This window comes from Macaca nemestrina, chromosome 20 (assembly GCF_043159975.1).
Source record: "Macaca nemestrina isolate mMacNem1 chromosome 20, mMacNem.hap1, whole genome shotgun sequence".
NCBI lineage: Eukaryota > Metazoa > Chordata > Mammalia > Primates > Cercopithecidae > Macaca > Macaca nemestrina.
In genome coordinates this window covers 55545065-55570765 of record NC_092144.1, presented here as the reverse complement: position 1 = coordinate 55570765, position 25701 = coordinate 55545065, and the positions used below count along the sequence as shown (strand labels likewise).

The following is a 25701-nucleotide window of genomic DNA, read 5'->3' as shown; positions in this document are numbered from 1 at the left end:
GGTTCTTTTTGAGACGGAGTCTTGCTCTGTCGCCCAGGCTGGAGTGCAGTGACACAATCTCAGCTCACTGCAACCTCTGCCTCCCGCATTCACGTGATTCTCCTACCTCAGCCTCCTGAGTAGCTGGGACTCCAAGGACGTGCACAAGCCACCAGGGACGCGCCACCACGCCCAGCTAATTATCGTACTTTTAGTAGAGACGGAGTTTCACCATGTTGGCTAGACTGATCCGAAACTCCAGATCCCGAGTGATTTGACCGCCTTGGCCTCCCAAAGTACTGGGATTACAGGTGAGCCACTGCACCAGGCCTGCCAGTTAGGGTTTTTATTAAGCTAAAAAGGACCCAGCAACACCCCTAGGTGCCCTTCAGAGGCCTCCAATTGGTTACACGCTATGAAGGATTGGCTCACGACCAATCACAGCCCAAGTGGAGACCTGGCTCGCAGTCAATCAGAGGCTGAAGTGGCTTATTATCATGGGAGGGAGGATATAGCCTGTCTGAACCTGTGGCTTTCCTGACTATATCAACTGGCTGCACCTGCTATTCTGTTGCTTATGCAAACTGGCTGTACCTGATGAAATCCCAGTTATCCTAATTACCTATTCTCCTGCCATACCAGCACTTTGGGAGGCTAAGGCTGGAGCACTGGAATTGGAGGCCGTAGGCTCATTTGAGGCTGGGTGTTCAAGATCAGCCTGGGCAACATAGCAAGACCCACCCCATCTGTACAAAAAAAAAAAAAAAAAAAAGAAAGAAAAAAAGGAATCTCAAGAGACAGAAAGTTGAGCAAAATAAATCACACAAATGGGCTGGGCGCAGTCACTCACGCCTGTAATCCCAGCACTTTGCAGGCTGAGGCAAGCAGATCACGAGGTCGGCAGTTCGAGACCAGCCTGACCAACATGGTGAAGCCTCTACTAAAAATACAAAAATTAGCCAGGTGTGGTGGCATGCATCTGTAATCTAGCTACTCAGAAGGCTGAGGCAGGAGAATCGCTTGAACCTAGGAGGTGGAGGGTTGCAGTCGACTGAGATCAGGCCACTGCACTCCAGCCTGGGTGACAGGTCGAGACTCTGTCTCAAAAAAAAAAAAAAAAAAAAAAAAGAAATCAGACAAATGAGCAGCCATCCTGTATGATTTTATTTATATGAAGTTCAACAAATAGGCAAAGCTAATCTATGGTGTAAAAAGCCAGGAGAACGGTTTTATTTACTTTCTTTTTCTTTTTCTTTTTTTTTTTTTGAGATGCTCTGTCGCCCAGGCTGGAGTACAGTGGTGTGATCTCGGCTCACTGCAACCTCCACCGCCAGGTTCAAGCGATTCTCCTGCCTCAGCCTCCGAGTAGCTGGGACTACAGGCACATGCCACCACACCCAGCTAACTTTTGTGTTTTTAGTAGAGATGGGGTTTCACCATGTTGGCCAGGCTGGTCTTGAACGCCTGACCTCAGGTGATCCACCCACCTCGGCTTCCCAAAGTGCTGGGATTACAGGCGTGAGCCACCGCGCCTGGCTTTTTTTTTTTTTTTTTTTTTTTTTTTTTTTTTTGAGACGGAGTCTCGCTGTGTCGCCCAGGCTGGAGTGCAGTGGCCGGATCTCAGCTCACTGCAAGCTCTGCCTCCCGGGTTTTTACGCCATTCTCCTGCCTCAGCCTCCCGAGTAGCCGGGACTACAGGCGCCCGCCACCTCGCCCGGCTAGTTTTTTGTATTTTTTAGTAGAGACGGGGTTTCACAGTGTTAGCCAGGATGGTCTCGAACTCCTGACCTCGTGATCCGCCCGTCTCGGCCTCCCAAAGTGCTGGGATTACAGGCTTGAGCCACCGCGCCCGGCCTGGCTTTTTTTTTTTTTTGATGACAGAGTTTCAATCTTGTTGCTTAGGCTAGAATGCAATGGCTTGATCTTGGCTCACTGTAACCTCTGCCTCCTGGGTTCAAGCAGTTCTCTGCCTCAGCCTCCTGAGTAGCTGAGATTACAGGCATCCACCACCACACCTGGCTAATTTTTTTGTATTTTTAGTAGAGATGGGGTTTCACCATCTTGGCGAGGTTGGTCTTGAACTCCTGACCTCATGATCTACCCACCTTGGCCTCCAAAAGTGCTGGGATAATGGGAAGGGAAGGAAAGAGAAGGGGAAGGGAAGGGGAAGGGAAGGGGAAGGGAAGGAGGAAGGGAGGGAGGAAGGGAGGGGAGGGGAGGGGAGGGGAGGGGAGGGGAGGGGAGGGGAGGTGGAAATTTTGCTTCAATAAAAAAGTAAATTTGGCCGGGCGTGGTGGCTCACGCCTGTAATCCCAACACTTTGGGAGGCTGAGGCGGCCGGATCACGAGGTCAGGAGTTCGAGACCAACCTGGCCAACATGGTGAAACCCTGTCTCTACTAATAATACAAAAATTAGCCAGGCATGGTGGCGCATGCCTGTAATCCCAGCTACTCAGGAGGCTAAGGCAGGAGAATCGCTTGAACCTATGAGGTGGAGGTTGCAGTGAGCTGAGATCACACCATTGCACTCCAGCCTGGGCAACAAGAGTGAAACTCCATCTCAAAAAAAAAAAAAAAAAAGAAAATTTGAGAAAATAAAATATGAGTAAGTGTGAATATCTATACACTCCAAATATAACAGTTCCAATAAAAAGAATACATTTGAAACGATAATAGAACATAAAAACAGGCCAGGTATGGGCCAGGTGCGGTGGCTCATGCCTGTAATCCCAGCACTTTGGGAGGCCGAGGCGGGCGGATCACGAGATCAGGAGATCCAGACCATCCAGGCTAACACAGTGAAACCCTGTCTACTAAAAACACATAAAACATTTAGCCATGTGTGGTGGCAGGCACCTGTAGTTCCAGCTACTTGGGAGGCTGAGGCAGGAGAATGGCATGAACCCGGGAGGTGGAGCTTGCAGTGAGCTGAGATCGCGTTATTGCACTCCAGCCTGGGTGACAGAGCGAGACTTCAGCTCAAAAAAAAAACCCAAAAAAACAAAAAAAAACAAAAACCAGGCCAGGTGGTATGGTGGCTCACACCTGCAATCCCTGCACTTTGGGAGGGTGAGGCAGGAGGATTGCTTGAGGTCAGGAGTTCAAGACCAGGCTGGGCAACATAGCAAGACTGTGTCTTTACAAAAGATACAAAAATTAGCCGGGCGTGGTGGCACGCATCTGTGGTCCCAGCTACTGAGGAGGCAGAGGTGGGAGGATCACTGAGCTCAGGAGATGGAGGCTGCAATGAGCCAGGATCACACCACTGCATTCCAGCCTGGGAGACAGAGTGAGATCCTGTCTCTAAACAAACAAACAACATAAAGAAAAAAACAAAAATGGTTAAAACAAAACAAAAAACAACCTGGGATAAAGCTAAAGCAGCACCTACAGGGAAATGTATAGCTAATTTGATAAAATTGATTGATCTGAGGCCGGGTGCAGTGGCTCATGCCTGTAATCCCAGCACTTTGGGAGGCTGAGATGGACGGATCACTTGAGGCCAGGAGTTCAAGACTAGCTTGGCCAACATGGTGAAACCCCATCTCTATTAAAAATATGAAAATTGGCCGGGCGCAGTGGCTCACGCCTGTAATCCCAACACTCTGGGAGGCCGAGGCGGGCGGATCACGAGGTCAGGAGATGGAGACCATCCTGGCTAACACGGTGAAACCCCGTCTCTACTAAAAATACAAAAAATTAGCCGGGCATGGTGGCGGGCGCTTGTAGTCCCAGCTACTCGGGAGGCTGAGGCAGGAGAATGGCGTGAACCCGGGAGGCGGAGCTTGCAGTGAGCCGAGATCGCGCCACTGCACTCCAGCCTGGGCGACAGAGAGAGACTGCGTCTCAAAAAAAAAAAAAAAAAAAAAAAAATGGCATCGTAAATGGCCCGGTTTGGGAATGGGATTTGAGGAGTGGATGGGGGAGGGCCTTACAGGGTGGTGGGCCATGGGGGTGGAGTGCTGCCCTCCCAGAGTCTCTCCTGGAGGTGGCAGCCTCTTCCTGAGGGTAGGGACAGAGACAGATGAGATGTTTAAGAGTAAGACAGGGTTTGAGGGCAGGGCTGCCTGGGAATGGAGTGCACTCCAGCCTGGGTAACATAAGTCAACATATGTAAAGCACTTAGCACAGTACTTGACATATAGGTGTATTCAATAAAAGTTAACTATCAGGGCCTGGCATGGCAGGGCGCGCCTGTAGTCCCAGCTACTCGGGAGGCTGAAGCGGGAGGATTGCTTGAGGCTTGGAATTGGAGGTTGCAGTGCACTATGATTGTGCCTATGAATAGCTACTCTGCTCCAGCCTGAGCAACATAGCAAGACCCCATTAAGAACCCATGTCTAGGCTGGGCGCGGTGGCTCAAGCCTGTAATCCCAGCACTTTGGGAGGCCGAGACGGGCGGATCACGAGGTCAGGAGATCGAGACCATCCTGGCTAACACGGTGAAACTCCGTCTCTACTAAAAAATACAAAAAACTAGCCGGGCGAAGTGGCGGGCGCCTGTGGTCCCAGCTACTCGGGAGGCTGAGGCAGGAGAATGGCGTGAACCCGGGAGGCGGAGCTTGCAGTGAGCTGAGATCCGGCCACCGCACTCCAGCCTGGGCGACAGAGCCAGACTCAGTCTCAAAAAAAAAAAAAAAAAAAAAAAGAACCCATGTCTAAAAAGCAAACAAAAGCTTGTTTGTGGAATGGCTGTTTAACGTCCATGATAACCTCCTTCCAGCACATTCTCCTGTCAATGAAGAGGCTGAAAAGCTAAAGACTAGATTTTCCAGAGGGAAAGTAGGAAAGTAGTTCTGGGGCCCGAGCAGTGTTTCTTCAGCCCTTCCAACGATTTTGTTAGTGCCTAATTTATGATAACAGAGTCCTAATATATAATAACAGAGTCTCGCTCTGTCGCCCAGGCTGGAGTGCAGTGGCGCGATCTTGGCTCACTGCAAGCTCCGTCTCCCAGGTTCACGCCATTCTCCTGCCTCAGTCAACCCCCGCCCACCCTCCGGGTAGCTGGGACGACAGGCGCCTGCCACCATGGCCGGCTAATTTTTTTTTTTTTTTTTTTTTAGTAGAGACAGGGTTTCACCGTGTTAGCCAGGATGGTCTCGATCTCCTGACCTCGTGATCCGCCCGCCTCGGCCTCCCAAAGTGCTGGGATTAGAGGCGTGAACCACCGCGCCTGGCCGATAGCAGAGTCCTTTCTATTTAAGCTGGGTAGTGGTTACTGTCGCCTACATTTGCCAGATAAGGTTACTATTATTTACTTAGTCAGCAAATACTCATTTACCTTGAGGGCACTGGGGAGACATGGCAAGTTCTGAGGAGACGAGGTCAGCAGGCAGGGTTTAGGTGGGAGTGGGAAAGACTGGGGCAGGAGTCTAGGGAGGAAGTTGGGGCAGGAGGGACAGTGGAGGGGGTCTTGAGTTAGTGTGGGCAGTGGAGGGGCAGAGGTCGGATGGACAGTCGGGCTCTGGGGGGTGGGATGAAGATAGGTGATGAGGGTTGTAAAGCTCCCCACGGCCAATTGTTTCTTTAATACTCAAAGCAGAGGGCGCTCACGGCACAAGGTCCTGCTGGAACGTTGATTGGCTCAGCCCAGGTCACCTGCCTGGACCATTGCTGCAAGGGATTCTGGGAAATTGAGTTTCTGGCATCTTTGGCTTCTCCAAAGGAGGCGGGCTTACAGTGGGGAATCCCCAAACATAGAAAGGGCTTCCGGCACTGTGTGGCTAAAAAGAATGTGAAATGGGCCGGGCAGGGTGCCTCACGCCTGTAAGCGCAGTACTTTGAGAGGCCGAGGCGGGTGGATCACCTGAGGTAGGAGTTCGAGACCAGCCTGGCCAACATGGCGAAACCCCTTCGCTACTAAAAATACAAAAATTAGCCGGGCGTGGTGGCGCATGCCTGTAGTCCCAGCTACTCCGAAGGCTGAGGCAGGAGAATTGCTTGAACCCGGGAGGCAGAAGTTGCAGTGAGCCGAGATCGCGCCACTGCACTACAGCCTGGATGACAGAGCAAGACTTCGTCTCAAAATAAATAAATAAATAAATAAATAAATCGGCCGTGCGCGGTGGCTCACGCCTGTAATCGCAGCACTTTGGGAGACCGAGGCAGGCGAATCACGAGGTCAAGAGATCGAGCCCATCCTGGCGAATACGGTGAAACCCAGTCTCTACTAAAAATACAAAAAAAAAAAAAAAAAAAAAAAATAGCCGGGCGTGGTGGCAGGCACCTGTATTCCCAGCTACTCGGGAGGCTGAGGCAGGAGAATGGCATGAACCCAGGAGACGGAGCTTGCAGTGAGCCGAGATGGCGCCACTGCCCTCCAGCCTGGGTGACAGAACTAGACTCTGTCTCAAAAAAAAAAAAATCAAACCTTCCCACAGGGTGTGGCTGGGCTGTGCCACCCAAAATGTGTGTGGCATGGATCCAGTCTCTTCCCTGCTTATGACCCTCAGTGTCTCCAGTCAATCTCACAGTGGGATGATGATGATGATTTTTTCCATTTAATATTTTAAAAAATTATTCTAAAAAATTTTTTGGGCCGGGCGCGGTGGCTCACGCCTGTAATCCCAGCACTTTGGGAGGCCGAGGCGGGCGGATCACAAGGTCAGGAGATCGAGACCACGGTGAAACCCCGTCTCTACTAAAAATACAAAAAATTAGCCGGGCGCGGTTGTGGGCGCCTGTAGTCCCAGCTACTCGGGAGGCTGAGGCAGGAGAATGGCGTGAACCCGGGAGGCGGAGCTTGCAGTGAGCCGAGATCACGCCACTGCACTCCAGCCTGGGCCACAGAGCAAGACTCCGTCTCAAAAAAAAAAAAAAAAAAAAAAAAAAATTTTTTTTTGTGGGTATTTAGTAGGTGTGTATATTTATGGGGTACATGAAGTGTTTTGATCCAGGCATGCAACTTGTAATAATCACATCATGGAGAATGGGGTATCCATCTTCTCAAACATTTATCCTTTGTATTACAAACCATCCGATTATACTCCTTTAGTTATTTTATTTTAATTAATTAAGTTTTGCATGCGTGAGACAGGGTCTCACTCTCTTGCCCAGGTTGGAGTGTAGCAGTGGCTCGATCACAGCTCACTGCAGCCTCAACTACCTGGGTTCGAGCAATCCTCCTACCTCAGCCTCCTGAGTAGCTGGGACCACAGGTGCACTCCACTACGCCCAGCTAATTTTTGTAGTTTTTTGTATTTTTTGCAGAGACAGGGTTTAGCTATGTTGCCAAGGCTGGTCTCAAACTCCTAGGCTCAAGGAATCCTTCCTCCTTGGCTTCCCAAAGTGCTGGGACTGCAGGTGTGAGCCACCGCACCTGGCCTATTACCCTTCCCAGCCTCTGGTGTCCATCTTTCTGCTCTGTCTCCCTGAGTTCAATTGTTTGAATTTTATTTTATTTATTTTATCTTTTTTTTGACACAGTCTCACTCTGTCACCAAGGCTGGAGTACAGCGGCACGATCACAGCTCACTGCAGCCTCACTTCCCTAGGCTCAAGTGATCCTCCCATCTCAGCCTCCTGAGTAGCTGCAACTACAGATGTGTACCACCATGTCCAACTAATTTTTATATTTTTAGTAGAGACAGGGTTTCACCATGTTGGCCAGGCTGGTCTTGAATTCCTGAGCTCAAGCAATCCTCCTGCCTCAGCCTCCTTGTTTTGATTTTTAGATCCCACAAATAACATGTGATGTTTGTCTTTTTATGCCTGGTTCATTGAACATTTTCTTTTTCTTTCTTTCTTTCTTTTTTTTTTTTTTAGTGCAATGGCGCCATCTCAGCTCACTGCAACCTCTGCCTCCTAGGTTCAAGCAATTCTTATGCCTCAGCCTCCCAACTAGCTGGGATTACAGGCATGTGCCACCACACCCGGCTAACTTTTGTATTTTTAGTAGAGATGGGGTTTCACCATGTTGGCCAGGCTGGTCTTGAAATCCTGGCTTCAAGTGATCCGCCCTCCTCTGCCTCTGCCTCCCAAAGTACTGGGATTACTAAGGGCCTGAGCCCGGCCCATCTAACATTATCACTGTCAATCACAATGGGATTAAAACTCCTCCCACAGCCCCTCGGGCATGATGGGTCTCCTCCTGGCCCCCCTCCAACCTCATCTTCTTCCTCCCACTCTCTCCTTGGCCCCATCTGCTCCAGCTCCCTGGCCTCCTTCCTGTCTGTCCTCAGATGAGTCCAGCCATTCTCACCTCAGCGCCTTTGCACCTGCTGTTCCCCCCAGATCCACACATGGCTGGCTCCCTGCTCTCCTTCAGGTCTCTGCTCAGATGTCACCTTCCCAAAGAGGCCTGCCTCGACCTCCCCTGCTGCTGTGCTGTTCCCTCCTCTGTGACCCTCTTGAAATATCACCTCCAGGAGGGTAGGGGTTTTGTGTTTTGTTGTAGCCTCAGGAAGTGCCTGATCGATTATTGTTTTGAGACCAGTTCCACTTAGTTTTCTGGGCCTCAGTTTCCATAACCATGAAGGAGACCCTTGCCGATCTGAGCTTGCTGGGAAAGGGCTGGGCCCCGTGTAACATTTCTAAAGCACCCCTCTCCCCTCCTCCCTCAGATCAGGAGTCTGGGGGAGAGGCAGAGAGGCTCCCTTTCTCTAAGCCAGTCCTCACCTGCCTAAGAAGATACAAAGGAGACCCAGGAGACCCTGGGAGAGGGAGGAACCCGGAAGGAAGGGACATTCTTTTCTTCACAATCCTGGGAGCTCCCTGGAGGAGGAGACCCAATCAGCCTGCAATCTTGGCGCGTCCCAGGAGGAGAAAGCGGCTTCCTCTATACTGTACCCGCCTCCATAGAACCTCCCTCTCAGCCCTGGAAGTCCTTGGTCACAGCCGAGGCGCCCAGAGTGCTTGCTATGCCCAGATCTGCGCGAGTCTGGCACTGGCACTCTGAACCGCATCGCTGCCCAGCCCCCTTCCCCGGGAGGTGGGAGCAGCCACCCAGGGCCCCGTGGCTGCCCTTGTAAGGAGGTGAGGCCCAGGGACACCCGAGACGCCCGGTTATAATTAACCAGGACACGTGGCAAAGCCCCCTCCAACACCTGCCCCCGAACCCCCCCATACCCAGCGCCTCGGGTCTCGGCCTTTGCCGGGAGGAGACAGCAAAGCGCCCTCTAAAAATAACTCCTTTCCTAGCGGCCGAGACCCTCCCTGTCCCCCGCACAGCAGAAATCTCCCAGTGGCACCGAGAGTGCAAGGGTTAAGCGGGGGGAGGGTGACCACCGCCTCCCACCCTTGCCCTGAGTTTGAATCTCTCCAACTCAGCCAGCCTCAGTTTCCCCTCCACTCAGTCCCTAGGAGGAAGGGGCACCCAAGCGCAGGTTTCTGGGGTTAGACTGCCCTCTATTGCAATTAGGCTTGTTCAGACCCTCCCTATAGGTGGTGGCAGCAGGTGGCCACGCAGCCTCTCCCGGCCTCTGCTTCCTCCTGCTCACAGGGTCCCGGGTCCTCCTGGAGCAACAGCATGGCTCCCCCAGGTGCCGCTGGGACTCGGGTAGGGGTGAGGGCCCAGGGGGCACAGGAGGAGCCGAGGGCCACAGGAGGGGCTGGTGGCTGGAGGAGACTCAGGGGCCAGGGGAAGGTGGCTCTACGTGCTTGGGACGTTCCCAGCCACTGTCCCATGTTCCCGGCGGGGGGCCAGCTGTCCCCACTGCCAGCCCGACTCAGCACTTGGTCAGGGTATCAGCTTGGTGGGGGGGCTTGGGCCCAGCCCCTGGGGCAGCTCAGCCCATACAAGGCCATGGGGCTGGGCGCAAGGCATGCCTGGGTTCAGAGTGGGCATGGTGCCCAAGCAGGGAGGTGAGAGGCTCAGCTGCCCTCCAGAACTCCTCCCTGGGGACAGCCCCTCCCAGCCAATTGCACAGCCTAGGTCCCCCTATATAACCCCACGGCTGCAGGCCCTTCCTTTGGGTCAGTGTCACCTCCAGGATACAGACAGCCCCCTTCAGCCCAGCCCAGCCAGGTACTGCACGGGGTGGGAATCTGGGTGGGAGCCAGAGTAGGGGATTTCTGTGGGTGCTAGAGGATGTCTTGGCTTGGGAAAGGGCCTGTGTGTCACCCCTTGCTCCACCAACATCCTCCTATACAAAGGCAGGTCGGTGCATGGGAAGGTTGACCTTGTGTGTCTGGGAGTCCCCTCCATCTGTGAGGACGCCTGAACCCCCGCTGGGACCTGCGATTTCTGCGGCACAAGTCTTGGGTTATGGGGAGGGATCCCAGAGATGAAAGGGGTCCTGACAGCTGCCAACTGTCACCCCCTGCAAGGGGCTGTTGAGCCAGGCCCGCGTTCATTACGGTTTGTCCCCAACACTGGCGCCACAAGCCGTGGGAGGTGTGTCTGTCGCCTAGCAGAGTCTGCAAGAGCAGGTGTCACGGGCTTCTTTGCGTTTGCTACCGTGTAGGTCTCTGTGACCTTGTACTGACTTGGTAGCGGACACATGAGTGCCTCTATCTTGGGCGTGTCCTTGAGCTTGGAAGTGTGACTGTGTGACTCAGTTTACAGTGTGATCTGGGGAGTCTGTGGTGGTGGGGGTATGTGGCTCTGGGGCTTTCTGCTTATGTCTCTTGGGGGGGGTCCCCCACCTTGCCTCAGGGCCCTCTCCTGGCGTGTCCCTGGCAGGGATTGGGGGGGCATCCTCTGAAGGGAGGGGGTCTGGGCTGCCAGCCCGGGATGTCCTTGAGCCCCGGAGCCGAACCCCGGGGCCTGGACCCGTGTCCTCCCAGCCACCCTGGCCCACCTGTCTTGGGCCTGCTGACTTGGTGCAAGCCGAGCCCCGGAATGTGGGGGTGGGGAGGGGCAGCAGCTGGGGGTGGGGCGGCAGGCAATTGCCAGAGTCTAAAAATAACCACCCTGGACAGCAGCGCCCAAGGTCTTTGGCGGGTCCCTGTTCCTCTTCCCTGGCCTTAGCTCACCATGGTCCCAATTTCCCTCCCACAATCCCACCTGCTTCCTATCCCCCTCTCCCACCGCTGTTGGAGGTCCCTTCTCCTTTCTGGGTCCAGTGAATAAAATAATAATAACAATAGGACCTGGCGCAGTGGATCACATGCATAATCCCAGCATTTTGGGAGGCCGATGCTGGAGATCACTTGAGGCCAGGAATCCCAGACCAGCCTGGGCAACATAGTGAGACCTCATCTCTACAAAAAAAAAGTAGTAACAACAATAATAGCAGCCACCAGGGTTCCAGGCTCCAACTCCATGCCAGGGCCTGTGCTCAGCCAACCTCACGGCCAAGCTCAGAGGATCCTGGCAATCCTATGGGGTAGGCTCAGTTCACAGGAGACAAGGTCCAGAGAGGCCTAGTGACTGGCCTGGGGTCATACAGCAGGAAAATGGCATAGGTGGGATTTGAACCTGGCTCTGACGACCCAGAGGCTGAGTTTTTCTTCCCTGCTGAACCTTGTGGGAGAATTGTCAGCAGGCAGAGGTGGGGGCGGCCACCCAGCCCTCCCCCGACCCAGCCCCTTTGTCTTTGGATTGATCATCCAAGAACTGCTCACATACTCACTTCCAGCAACACCCTCACCTCCACCTTCTCACCAGCTCCTCACACAAACGTTTAAAATAACAACAGGCCAGGCGCGGTGACTCATGCCTATAATCCCAGCACTTTGGGAGGCAGAGGTGAGCGGATCACTTGAGGTCAGGAGTTCAAGACCAGCCTGGGCAACATGGCAAAACCCCATCTTTACTAAAAATACAGAAAAAAAAAAAAATTACCTGGGTGTGACGCACGCCTGTAATTGCAGCTACTTGGGAGGCTGAAGCAGGATAATTGCTTGAACCTGGGAGGTGGAAGTTGCAGTGAACTGAGATTGCACCATTGCACTTCAGCCTGGGTGACAGAGAGAGACTCCGTCTCAAACATAATAATAATAATAATAATAGCTAAGTGAAATAATGCTTATTGTGAACCAGGCACTGTTCCGAGAGCTATACCTGCATTCACACATTTAATCCTTTCAACACTGCCATGCGGCGGGTGCTGTTAGGATCCTCATTGTCCAGCTGAATAAACTGAGGCACAGAGAGGTTAAGCAACTTGCCCCCGGGCACACAACTGGTTGTAGGTAGCAGAGCTGGGAATCAAACCCTGGGCTGATTCCAGAACCTACGCTCTTACCCACACATGATATTTTTCCAGCCTCCGTGTGGGGCCTATTTTCCACCTGGGGAAATTGAGTCTCCAAAAAGAATGACTAGTCCAGGCTCACCCAGCTGGGATGTGGCAGAGCCGGGCCCTCGATCTAAGACTCCGGATGCCTCCTGCTGAGACGCAGGGGCTGGGAGAGAGGATTTCGCTTGCTCCAAGTCACACAGCCTGCCTGACCCCAATGCCTCTCGCTGCTGTTTGCAAGATGTGAGGTAGGCGGGGCACAGTGGCTCACGCCTGTAATCCCAGCATTTTGGGAGGCCGAGGTGGGTGAATCACTTGAGGCCAGGAGTTTGAGACCAGCCTGGCCAACCAGTAGAGATGGTGAAACTCCATCTTACTAAAAATACAAAAAAATTAGCCAGGCATGGTGGTGTGCGCCTATAATCCCAGCTACTCAGGAAGCTGAAACAGGATAATCGCTTGAACCTGGGAGGTGGAGGTTGCAGTGAGCTGAGATCTCGCCACTGTACTCCAACCTGGGTGACAGAGTGAGACTCCTTCCCAAAAAAAAGAGCTGTGGCTCACGACTGTAATCCCAGCACTTTGGGAGGCTGAGGCAGGCAGATCATGAGGTCAGGAGATTGAGACCATCCTGGCTAACACGGTGAAACCCCGTCTTTACTAAAAATACAAAAAATTAGCCGGGCGTGGTGGTGGGCGCCTGTAGTCCCAGCTACTCGGGAGGCCGAGGCAGGAGAATCACTTGAACCCGGGAGACAGAGGTTGCAATGAGCTGACATTGCGCCACTGCACTGAGGGAGACTTTGTCTCAAAAAAATAAAAATAAGGCCGGGCGCGGTGGCTCAAGCCTGTAATCCCAGCACTTTGGGAGGCCGAGGCGGGTGGATCACGAGGTCAGGAGATTGAGACCATCCTGGCTAACATGGTGAAACCCCGTCTCTACTAAAAATACAAAAAAGGCCGGGCGCGGTGGCTCAAGCCTGTAATCCCAGCACTTTGGGAGGCCGAGGCGGGCGGATCACAAGGTCAGGAGATCGAGACCACAGTGAAACCCCGTCTCTACTAAAAATACAAAAAATTAGCCGGGCGCGGTGGCGGGCGCCTGTAGTCCCAGCTACTCAGGAGGCTGAGGCAGGAGAATGGTGGGAACCCGGGAGGCGGAGCTTGCAGTGAGCAGAGATGGAGCCACTGCACTCCAGCCTGGGCAACAGCGTGAGACTCCGTCTCAAAAAAAAAAAAAAAAAAAAAAAAAAAAAAAAAAAAACTAGCCGGGCATGGTGGCGGGCGCCTGTAGTCCCAGCTACTCGGAGGCTGAGGCAGGAGAATGGCGTGAACCTGGGAGGCGGAGCTTGCAGTGAGCCGAGATCGCGCCACTGCACTCCAGCCTGGGTGACACAGCGCGAGACTCCGTCTCAAAAAAAAAAATAAATAATAAATAAATAAATAAATAAATAAATAAATAAATAAAAATAAATAAATAAAGAAGAAGAAGAAGAAAACAGATGCGAGCTAATCTTCCCCTCCTGCCCTGCCCATCAGGTCTCCTACACCGCCACCATGCCGTTCGGTAACACTCACAACAAGTTCAAGCTGAATTACAAGCCTGAGGAGGAGTACCCCGACCTCAGCAAACATAACAACCACATGGCCAAGGTACTGACCCTTGATCTCTACAAGAAGCTGCGGGACAAGGAGACCCCATCGGGCTTCACCCTAGACGATGTCATCCAGACAGGAGTGGACAACCCAGGTGAGCCTCCCTGGTAGAGCACTGAAGGGGCTACATGGGGGCTCCAGAGGCTGCAGGCTACGCCCCATCCCACCTCCCTTGAAGTGGGGGGGGGTCTCAGTTTTCTCATCTATAAACCGGGGCTGTTGTGAGAATCAATGCACTGATATACGTAAAGGGCTTGGGACAGTGCAAGGTATGCAGCAAACCATGCAATAAACATGCACGAGAATAATGTGAGATCCCCGAGGAGGTTGGTTCATCTCCCGAACCTCAGTCTCCTCATCTGAAAAATGGGCACCCATGTTGTGAAAACACAGGTCAATGACTGTGCAGTGCTTACAGTGGCGCCTAGCACCAAGTGAGTGCTCAAGCTCTGACCGGAGGCCAGGTGCAGTGGCTCATGCCTGTAATCCCAACATTTGGGGAGGCCCAGGTGGAAGGATCGCTTGAGGCCAGGAGTTTGAGACCAGCCTGGGCAACATAGCAAGACCCTGTCTCGACAAAAAATACAAAAAAATTAGCCAAGTGTGGTAATGAGGGCCTGTGGTCCAAGCTACTCAGGAGGCTGCGGTGGGAGGATAGCTTGAGCCTGGGAGGTGCAGGTTGCAGTAAACCGAGATCGCGCCACTGTACTTCAGCCACAGAGTGAGACCCTGTCTCAAAAAAAAGAGAATCGGATAGGGGATGTTATTAATGTTATGGTTGTTTCTCAAAGCCCTTTCGCTCACAAGGCGAAGAGAGCTGGGAGTAGACAGGAGGCTCTAGTGCCCCTCAGCTCTCTGTGTGATGCAGTGGAGAGGCCTCTCTCTTCGGGCCCCTGGTTTTCCACTGGGTCTTTCAAGTCTCTGGCCTTCCTGACCCTCTGTGGCAGGTGGTACCCCAAGATCCTAACAACATTTCAGGCTGAGACGTCATGACTTTGGGTGCTAATGTTTCCGAGGTGCTGATGTTTTTAGCACCAGGTACCCTCTGAAGCTCCCCCTTCTCCTTTGACCCCACGCCCCGCATTCTTTCTTCTCTCCTACTTTGACTCCTCCCAGCCACCTTGACCTCTCCCAGTCTTCCCTCCCGGTTCCCACCAGTCCTCAGTCTTATTTCTTTTTTTTTTTTTTGAGAGAGAGTTTGTTCTATCACCCAGGCTGGAGTGCAGTGGTGCCATCTCGACTTACTGCAACCTCCACCCCCTTGGTTCAAGCAATTCTCATGCCTCAGCCTCCCAAGTAGCTGGGATTACAGGCGTGTGCCCCACACCCAGCTAATTTTTGTATTTTTAGTAGAGACAGGGTTCACCCTGTTGGCCAGGCTGGTCTCAAACTCCTGATCTCAAGAGATCCACCCCCCTCGGCCTCCCAAAGTGCTGGGATTGCAGGTATGAGCCACTGCGCCCAACCCTTAGTATTCTCAATTCCCACCCAGAGGTATTGAATGTACCCCCCACAACCCTGACACACACATGTCCACACAGTCTCCACTGAGCCCACGAGCCCAGGCCCTGTTTGCTGGGGACTAGCAGTTCTGACCTCACCCCCACCCCTCCAGGTCACCCCTTCATCATGACTGTGGGCTGCGTGGCTGGTGATGAGGAGTCCTATGAAGTTTTCAAGGAACTCTTTGATCCCATCATCTCGGATCGCCACGGGGGCTACAAACCCACTGACAAGCACAAGACTGACCTCAACCATGAGAACCTCAAGGTCAGTGTCTGCATGGAGGGGAGGGCTGAGGTGTGAGGAGGAGAGAGATCACAGGAGAGATGGGGGGAGAGAGAAATACAGAGACACAGAGGTGTGGAGAAGCAGAGAGATGAAAGAGAGAGGGACACTGGGAGGCCGAGGCGAACATATCACTTGAGGTCAGGAGTTTAAGACCAGCCTGGCCGGCTGGGCACAGTGGCTCACGCCTGTAATCCCAGCACTTTGGGAGGCCGAGGCAGGCAGATCACGAGGTCAGGAGATCAAGACCATCCTGGCTAACACGCTGAAACCCCGTCTCTACTAAAAATACAGAAAAAAAAAAATTAGCCGGGCATGGTGGTGGGCGCCTGTAGTCCCTGCTACTCGGGAGGCTGAGGCAGGAGAATGGCGTGAACCCGGAAGGCAGAGCATGCAGTGAGCGAAGGCCAAGCCACTGCACTCCAGCCTGGGTGACAGAGAGAGACTCCGTCTCAAAAAAAAAAAAAAAAAGGGCCGGGCGCGGTGGCTCACGCCTGTAATCCCAGCACTTTGGGAGGCCGAGGCGGGCGGATCACAAGGTCAGGAGATCGAGACCACGGTGAAACCCCGTCTCTACTAAAAATACAAAAAATTAGCCGGGCGCGGTTGTGGGCGCCTGTAGTCCCAGCTACTCGGGAGGCTGAGGCAGGAGAATGGCGTGAACCCGGGAGGCGGAGCTTGCAGTGAGCCGAGATCGCGCCACTGCACTCCAGCCTGGGCTGGGCGACAGAGCGAGACTCCGTCTCAAAAAAAAAAAAAAAAAAAAAAAAAAAAAAAAAAAAAAAGACTAGCCTGGCCAACATGGCAAAACTCTGTCTCAAAAAAAAAAAAAAAAAAAAAAGAATGGGCCAGCCAGGCACGGTGGCTCACGCCTGTAATCCCAGCACTTTGGGAGGCCGAGGTGGGCAGATCACCTTAGGTTGAGAATTCGAGACCAGCCTGAACAACATGGAGAAATCCTGTCTCTACTAAAAATACAAAATTAGCTGGGTGTGCTGGTGCATGTGGTAGCACATGCCTGTGATCCCAGCTACGCGAGAGACTGAGGCAGAAGAATCGCTTGAACCTGGGAGGCGGAGGTTGCAGTGAGCAGAGATCGTGCCATTGCACTCCAGCCTGGGCAACAAGGGTGAAACTTGGTCTCAAAAAACAAAACAAAAAAATAAATTAGCTGGGCATGGTGGTGCACGCCTGTAATCCCAGCTACTCAGGAGGTGGAGGCAGGAAAATCTCTTGCACCCAGGAGACGGAGGCTGCAGTGAGCTAAGATCGTGCCACTGCACTCCAGCCTGGGTGACAGAGCAAGATTCTATCTCAGAAAAAAAAAAAAAAAAGGAAAGAGAGAGGGACAGAGAGACACAGAGACAGCCAAGGAGACAGAAAGAGGAGAGGGAGAGGGAGAAGAAAGGCACAAAAGCATGTAGAAAAGGAAGAGGCAGAGCTGGGCACAGTGGCTCATACCTGTAATCCCAACACTTTAGGAGGCTGAAGTGGGTAGATCATGAGGTCAGAAGTTTGAGATCAGCCTGACCAACATGGTGAAACCCAGTCTCTACTGAAAATACAAAAATTAGCTGGGCATGGTGGCACACACCTGTAATCCCAGCTACTCAGCCTGGGCAACAGAGCGAGACTGTCTCAAAAAAAAAAAAAAAAAAAAAAAGGCCGGGCGTGGTGGCTCAAGCCTGTAATCCCAGCACTTTGGGAGGCCGAGACGGGCGGATCACGAGGTCAGGAGATCGAGACCATCCTGGCTAACACCGTGAAACCCCGTCTCTACTAAAAAATACAAAAAAAACTAGCCGGGCGAGGTGGCGGGCGCCTGTAGTCCCAGCTACTTGGGAGACTGAGGCAGGAGAATGGCGTAAACCCGGGAGGCGGAGCTTGCAGTGAGCTGAGATCCGGCCACTGCGCTCCAACCTGGGCGACAGAGCGAGACTCCGTCTCAAAAAAAAAAAAAAAAAAAAAAAAAGGGAGCGGCAGAGACACAGAGAGAGACAAAAGGGAGCATCAGAGAAGGCAGGAGAGACAGGCAGAGAGAAAGACATGCAGTTGCAGTCAGAGACAGACAGGGAGAGTGAGAGAAAGGGAGACAGGAAGAGAAACAGAAATGGGCAGAAAGGCTGGGTGCAGCGGCTATACCTGTACTCCCAGCACTTAGGGAGGCTGAAGTGGGAGGATCACTTGAGGCCAGGAGAGTTCACGACCAGCTTGGGCAACATAGCAAGAACCTGTCTCTACCAAAAAAAAAAAAAAAAAAAAAGCCTAAATATTTAGTTAGGCATGGTGGCTCACGCCTGTAATCCCACTTCATTGGGAGGCTGAGGCAGGAGGACTGCTTGAGCCCAGAAGTTTGAGATCAGCCTGGGCAACATAGTGAGACCCTGTCTCTATTTTTCTTTTTTTTTGAGACAGAATCTCACTCTATCACCCAGGCTGGAGTGCAGTGGCTGGATCTCAGCTCATGGAAACCCCCGATCCCCAGGTTTAAGTGATTCTTATGTCTCAGCCTGCTGAGTAGCTGGGATTACAGGCACATGCCACCATGCCCAGCTAAATTTTGTATTTTTAGTAGAGATGGGGTTTTACCATGTTGGCTAGGATGGTCTCGATCTCCTGACCTCAGGTGATTGGCTCACTCGGCTTCCCAAAGTGTTGGGATTACAGGTGTGAGCCACCGCGCCCAGCCCCTGTCTCTATTTATAAAAAAAATTTATTTTAAGTTAGCCAAACATGGTGGCACATACCTGTTAGTCCCAGCTACTTGGGAGGCTGAGGCAAGGGAATTGCTTGAGCCCAGGAGTTCGAGGTTGCAGTAAGCTATGATGGCACCACGGCACTCCAGCCTGGGTGACAGTGAGAGACCCTGTCTCGGAAAAAAAAAAAAAAAAAAAAGGAAAAGAAATATACAAAGGTGGGGGGAGAGAGGTATAAAGAAAAACAGAGATAGGAGATGGGAGAGAGACAGAGAAGGGAGAGACAGAGCTCAGGTATGGATGGCGGGGAGAGGCTCTGCACAACCAATCAGTGAGGAAGCAGAGGGCAAAGGAAGCAACAGGGAGACTGAGGGGAGCATCCGGGGGAGACTTGGGCTTGCTGGAGGGGGCGGAGGATCTACCTGGTCCTGATCTCCCACCCGCTCTCCAGGGTGGAGACGACCTGGACCCCAACTATGTGCTCAGCAGCCGCGTCCGCACCGGCCGCAGCATCAAGGGCTACACGCTGCCCCCGCACTGCTCCCGTGGCGAGCGCCGGGCGGTGGAGAAGCTCTCCGTGGAAGGTGAGCGCCCCCACCCCGTCCACTGCTGGGGTCACCCAGCCCTGTCTCTGTTCCTCCATGGGCAGGTCCTCAGGTCTCTTTGGGCCCCCGTTTTCCAAAGTAGGGGAAGAGCTTGGTAAATCGTGGGGGCTTGGGGAGTGGTGCTGGCCGTGGGCATTACCTGCTGTGCTGGAGATCCGGGGGTGCTGTCCAGACTCAAGGGCCCTTGAGAAGACCCACACAGACACCCGGCTGCCCCCAGCGTCCTGCCATCCGTTCATCCAGCACACATTTCCAGGGGTTCTTGCCCTGTGTGGGGAGATGGGGTCCCTCACTGTTCTCATAGAGTGTTCAGCTGGTGGGGAGATGAGAGGAAATACAGAAACCCACAGATGAACAAGATAATTCAAAAGTGCCATGAAGCCAAGACATGGGTGTGGTGGAGAATAACCGAGGGGAGCTGCCTCAGAAAGGAGGAGTTGAGGCCGGGCACAGTGGCTCACAACAGTAATCACAGCAGTGTGGGAGGCCTAGGAGGGGGGATCGCTTGAGCCTAGGAGTTTAAGACCAGACTGGGCCACATAGCAAGACCGTGTCTCTACAAAAAACACAAAAATGAGCCACGAGTGGTGACACACACCTGTCATCCCAGCTACTCAGGAGACTGAGGTGGGAGGAACGCTTAAGCCCGGAAGGTTGAGGCTGCAGTGAACCGTGACTGTGCCACTGCACTCCAGCCTGGGTGACAGAGTGAGAACCTGCCTCAAAAACAAATGAAAAGAGGCCGGGCACAGTGGCTCACACCTGTAATCCCAGCACTTTGGGAGGCTGAGGCAGGAGACTCGCTTGAACCTGGGAGGCAGAGGTTGCAGTGAGCCGAGATCGCGCCATTGCACTCCAGCCTGGGCAACAAGAGCAAAACCCTATCTTAAAAAAAAAAAAAAAAAAAAAAAGATGGGGGGTCTTGCTATGTTACCCAGGCTGACCTCCTGGCTTAAGTGATCCTCCTGCCTCAGCCTCCCCAGTATCTGGGACTACAGGCTCGTGCCAGTGCACCTGGCTACCATTCTGCCTTATAATAATTTTTACTAATGGCCTCTCAAAGTCCTGAGACTTCAGCCATCTGTCTGGCCAGCCATTAGGAGCAGACACCAGCACACTGTGGCCTGCAGGTGGACTGGATGTGAGGGTCCCTCAGGGGAAGGGGTGGGTCTGTTTTCTAGATTGAGCACATCGTGTGGCCATTCCTGGGGGCCTGGACAGATGGCAGGAACAGATTTTGGGGAACCGTCACAAGTGTGGGTTTAGACACAGGGTTCAGATGCCTTTAGGACATCCAGGGGGCCAAGGCCCAGGCCCATTAGGAGCAGCAGCAGGGGGAACCCTGGGCCTCCACGCCCTGGTTGAAGTGGGACAGGCTGCCGACCACTCCCTCGTGTGTCCCCATAGCTCTTAACAGCCTGACGGGCGAGTTCAAAGGGAAGTACTACCCTCTGAAGAGCATGACGGAGAAGGAACAGCAGCAGCTCATCGATGACCACTTCCTGTTCGACAAGCCCGTGTCCCCACTGCTGCTAGCCTCAGGCATGGCCCGCGACTGGCCCGACGCCCGTGGCATCTGGTGAGGCCCCTCCCCGCCCCCTGGCTTCCTCTTTCCCCAGCCTCCTCCAGTCCCACAATGGCCCTCCTCACTCCTCCACCAAAGCCAAGGCCATATACATAATTATGATCTTCTACATGCCACGGAAAATGATCTTGCCCTCCGCCCCTGCCTATCCTGTGGTCTGTGTGTCAGATTTTGGGAAATCTGGACCAGAGAAGTGGTAGTTAAAAACAGACTTAGCCGGGCGTGGTGGCTCACACCTGTAATCCCTGCACTTTGGGAAGCCAAGGCGGGCGGATCACTTGAGGTCAGGAGTTTGAGACCAGCCTGGCCAACACGGTGGAACCCCATCTCTACTAAAAAATACAAAAATTTAGCTGGGTGTAGTGGCAGGCGCCTGTAGTCCCAGCTACTTGGGAAGATGATGCAGGAGAAACGCTTGAACCCAGGAGGCGGAGGTTGCAGTGAGCCGAGATCGCACCACTGAACTCCAGCCTGGGCGACAGAGCGAGATTGCGTTTCCAAAAAAAAAAAAAAAAAAAAAAAAAGCCAGGTGTGATGGCGTATACCTGTGGTCCCAGCTACTCCAGAGGCTGAGTATCACTTGGGCCCAGGGGATTAAGGTTACCGTGAATCGTGACCGAAGTACTGCACTCCAGCTACCCTGTCTCAAAAATAAGAACTTAGACTTGAACCACACTCCCTAAGTTCAAATTCCAGCTCTACCATTTACTAGCTTTACTAGCTTTGTGACCTTGGGTAACTTATTTTATTTTTCTCTACCCCAGTTTCCTATCTATAGGATAAGGATCACAGTTATTTGTAGCTTCTGGTGTTCTTGTGAGGATTAAATGAGTTAATTTATGTAAAGTATTAAAAGCAGTGCCTGGGCCAGGTGCAGTGGCTCACACCTGTAATCCCAGCACTTTGGGAGGCCAAGGCGGGGGGATCTCGAGGTCAGGAGATCCAGACCATCCTGGCTAACATGGTGAAACCCCGTCTCTACTAAAAATACAAAAAATTAGCCGGGTGTGGTGGCAGGCGCCTGTAGTCCCAGCTACTGTGAGGCTGAGGCAGGAGAATGGCGTGAACCCGGGAGGCGGAGCTTGCAGTGAGCCGAGATTGCATCACTGCACTCCAGCCTGGGCAACAGAGTGAGACTCTGTCTTGAAAAAAAAAAGCAGTGCCTGGTATACACTAAGTGTTCAGTTCATCTTGGTTATTCATCTTATCTTTATTATAAACTATTATTGCTAGACTTGCTTTGACTCTTTGAATCCCTGATTCAGGTAGTCAAAGATTTAAAAAGATTTAGAGAACCTAGGTTTCAATTGATGAGGGGATCCTGGGTGCTAAGATATACAGATGGGATGATTCTAAGATTTCAAGATTTTAAATATTTTCAGGTTTTAAGATTCCACTCATTTCAAATTCTGTCATTCCATAATTTGAAGCATTTCTGGATTTATTTATTTATTTATTTATTTTGAGATGGACTCTCACTCTGAGGCCCAGGCTGGAGTGCAGTGGGACGATCTTGGCTCACTGAAACCTCTGTCTCCCGGGTTCAAACGATTCTCTCACCCTCTGCCTCCTGAGTAGCTAAGACTACAGGCATGTGCCACTGTGCCCAGCTAGTTTTCGTATTTTTGGTAGAGACAGGGTTCTGCTATGTTGCTCAGGCTGGTCTCAAACTCTTCACCTTAAGTGATCCGCCCACCTCAGCCTCCCAAAGTGCTGGGATTACAGGCGTGAGCCACCATGCCTTCCCTCAGATTTTTTTTTTTTTTGAGACAGGGTCTTGCTCTGTTGCCCAGGCTGGAGCGCAGTGGTAGGATCATGGCTTACTGCAGCATGGACCTTCCAAGGTCAAGTGATCCTCCCGCCTCAGCCTTCCCAGTGGCTTGGACTACAGGCATGTGTCCCACCATGCCTGCTAACTTTTTAAATTTTGTAGATATGTGGGTCTTGCCATGTTGCCCAGGGTGGTCTTGAGCTCCTGGGTTCAAGCAATCCTCGGGCCTCGGCCTCCCAAAGTGCTGGGATTACAGGCGTGAGTCACCACACCCGGCCATTTCCAGATCTTAATATTTTATGGCTTTTTTTTTTTTTTTTTTGAGACAGAGTCTTGCTCTGTCACCCAGGCTGGAGTGCAGTGGCCTGATCTCGACTCACTGCAAGCTTTGCCTCCCAAGTTCACGCCATTCTCCTGCCTCAGCCTCCTGAGTAGCTGGGATCACAGGTGCCCGCCACCATGCCCAGCTAATTTTTTTGTGTTTTTTAGTAGAGACGGGGTTTCACAGTGTTAGCCAGGATGGTCTCGATCTCCTGACCTCGTGATCCGCCTGCCTTGGCCTCCCAAAGTGCTGGGATTACAGGCGTGAGCCACCGCACCCGACCTTAATATTTTATGTTCTAAGATCCTGCTTCTGAGATGCTAGGATTGGGAGCTAACACACTGCCATGGGAAGATTTTCTGGTCCTGAGACCAGATGTAAGATTTCCAAGATGTTATCAATTCTGATCCCAAGCTTCTGTTCGTCAAACATCCTGAGATCCCAAGGATCTATAATAATGCTGTTCAAAGACTTAAGTCCCTAAAAGTCCTTGATCCCAGGATTCAAGGTTTTGCAGATCCTGTGACGTTAGAGTCTACAGGTTTAAGCTTCTGCGTTTTGAGGAGGCAGATGCCACCCACCTCCCACCTCTCAGGCCCTCTTCCCCCTGACGGTGGACAGATGTTTGGGGAAGGGCTGGGAATGGGGTTCCCGCGGGGCTGACACCTTGGCCTCTTGCTGTGGCACCTTACCCTAGGCACAATGACAACAAGAGCTTCCTGGTGTGGGTGAACGAGGAGGATCACCTCCGGGTCATCTCCATGGAGAAGGGGGGCAACATGAAGGAGGTTTTCCGCCGCTTCTGCGTGGGGCTGCAGAAGGTGGGTGTCTGCCCTTAGCTGCTGACTTCCGACTCCACCTTGAACGCCCCACCTGCTTTCCGAGGCCCCGCCCCTGCCCCTATGCTAAGCCCTGCCCCGCCCATTTTCCAGGGCCCTGTCCCCCGGACCTGGCTCCACCCCATGCCAAACCCCGCCCCTCAAAATCAGCCCCACCCGCTTTTCAGGACCCCGCCCCTGGACCCAGCTCCACCCTACGCCCAACCCTGCCCTGCCCTGAAGGATCCGCCTTCAGGCCGGGAGCGGTGGCTCATGCCTGTAATCCCAGCACCTTGGGAGGCCGAGGAGGGTCAGGAGTTCAAGACCAGCCTAGCAACATGGTGAAACCCCTGTCTCTATATCAAAAATACAAAAAAAAAAAAAAAAAAAATTAGCCAGTCGTGGTGTCACGGGCCTGTAGTCCCAGCGACTCGGGAGGCTAAGTAAGACAGGAGAATCGCTTGAATATGGGAGAAAGAGGTTTCAGTGAGATGACATCACGCCATTGCACTCCAGCCTGGGTGACACAGCGAGACTCTGAAGAAAAAAAAAAACCCGCCTTCAAAGCGTTCTTAGTCCCCTCCCCTCAAAATCCTGCCTTGGTCACCATTGTCTAGCCTCAGAATCTCCTACCTCCCCGCTCCCCTCAGAATCCCGCCTCCACCACGTTCCCACGCCCTGTCCATGTTGCGGGTGCATTTGGGGGTGGCTGCCGGCGCTGACCCCTGGTCCTCTCCCCCAACCTCAGATCGAGGAGATCTTTAAGAAAGCGGGCCACCCCTTCATGTGGAACCAGCACCTGGGCTACGTGCTCACCTGCCCATCCAACCTGGGCACTGGGCTGCGTGGAGGCGTGCATGTGAAGCTGGCGCACCTGAGCAAGCACCCCAAGTTCGAGGAGATCCTCACCCGCCTGCGCCTGCAGAAGAGGGGTACAGGTACGGCTCCCACATCCTTTGCACCACGACGGGTGGGGAGGGCCCTTTGCGGGGATGGAAGGAGAGGTGCGACATCCCTGCGAGTTCTGGGGATCCGGCAAGAGCTGACCCTCTGTGAGCTTGCATTTCTTCCTCTGTAAAATGGGTGTCAATACCCCTAAGTCACAGGAGTCAGTGTGGGATTTTCATGATTATATAATATGCATTGCACATGCCCTTGGACCTTCCTCGGGGCCTCAGTTTTCCCATTTATAAAGCGAGGAGTGGTCAGGATTCGACCGCAGGCCGCCTGGCTCCAGAACCCACTCTCTTACCCACTATACTATATTTTCATGTTTGATAATTGAGTGGCGTGGTACCCCATCTAAAGCCAGAGACTCGTGAGTCCATGAATAAACAGGCATTACCTGTGTGCAGGTAACCTGTTACACAGTAGGCACTCACTACATGCCGCTGTTGCATTTGGCACCGGGGGGGGGACACGTCCCAGCCCCTCTGCACCTTTGCTGTCTCTTCACTTCCCTGTGCCTTGCTCCCACAGGTGGCGTGGACACAGCTGCCGTGGGCTCAGTATTTGACGTGTCCAACGCTGATCGCCTGGGCTCGTCCGAAGTAGAACAGGTGCAGCTGGTGGTGGATGGTGTGAAGCTCATGGTGGAGATGGAGAAGAAGCTGGAGAAAGGCCAGTCCATCGACGACATGATCCCCGCACAGAAGTAGGCGCCCTGCCCACCTGCCACCGACTGCTGGAACCCAGCCGATGGGAGGGCCTGGTCCACCAGAGATGCGCCCCCTCACTTCTTGCCCCGCCCCCTGTCCCGGAGTCCCACCCTGTGATGGTTCTGTCTCCTGGGAGCTCTCTCCACCCTTCTCAGAGTTCCAGTTTCAACCAGAGTTCCAACCAATGGGCTCCATCTGGATTCTGGCCAAATGAAATATCTCCCTGGCAGGGTCCTCTTCTTTTCCTAGAGCTCCGCCCCCACCAGGAGCTCTAGTTAATGGAGAGCTCCCAGCACACCCGGATCGTGTGGTTTGTCTCCACGCAAAGCAATAAATAAAAGCAATGGTGGCTTTAGCTTTGTGCGATAGTTATTGAGGGAGGAGGTGCAATTGGCCACTGTCTGGCCTCGGAGTGGTTTGTCCTGTCTCGGCATGTACTAAACACGTCTTATCCCGGGTCTAAAATGAGGCAAAGTTAGGTCACAGAATCCAGTCCAAAAATTAGAAGGTTCTGTGGGGAATCTGAGAGCCAGAGAGACACTGAGCCCAGTGTCACTCACCCAAAGCATGGGCCCTTTCCATCTTTGGCTTTGAATTAATCATGCTCAGATCTCAAACTGGGGAGGAATGCAGCCAAACGAAATGTCTGAAACTTGAATTTAGCCCAGGGGTCTCCAGTTTGAGGCTTCCCATGCAGCTC

At 52.9% G+C, this 25701-nt stretch overlaps 1 protein-coding gene across 1 annotated transcript; it reads left to right on the top strand.

Moving 5' to 3' along the window:
* The first annotated feature begins 9837 nt into the window (after positions 1 to 9837).
* LOC105478542 (creatine kinase, M-type) lies at positions 9838 to 25356 on the top strand. Its single transcript, XM_071087131.1, has 8 exons — positions 9838 to 9944; positions 13642 to 13852; positions 15374 to 15528; positions 18694 to 18826; positions 20255 to 20426; positions 23223 to 23346; positions 24092 to 24281; positions 24823 to 25356. Exons 2-8 carry the CDS (start codon positions 13660 to 13662, stop codon positions 24999 to 25001), a joined length of 1146 nt encoding a protein of 381 aa, XP_070943232.1. The 5' UTR covers positions 9838 to 9944; positions 13642 to 13659; the 3' UTR covers positions 25002 to 25356.
* The last annotated feature ends 345 nt before the right edge of the window (positions 25357 to 25701 follow it).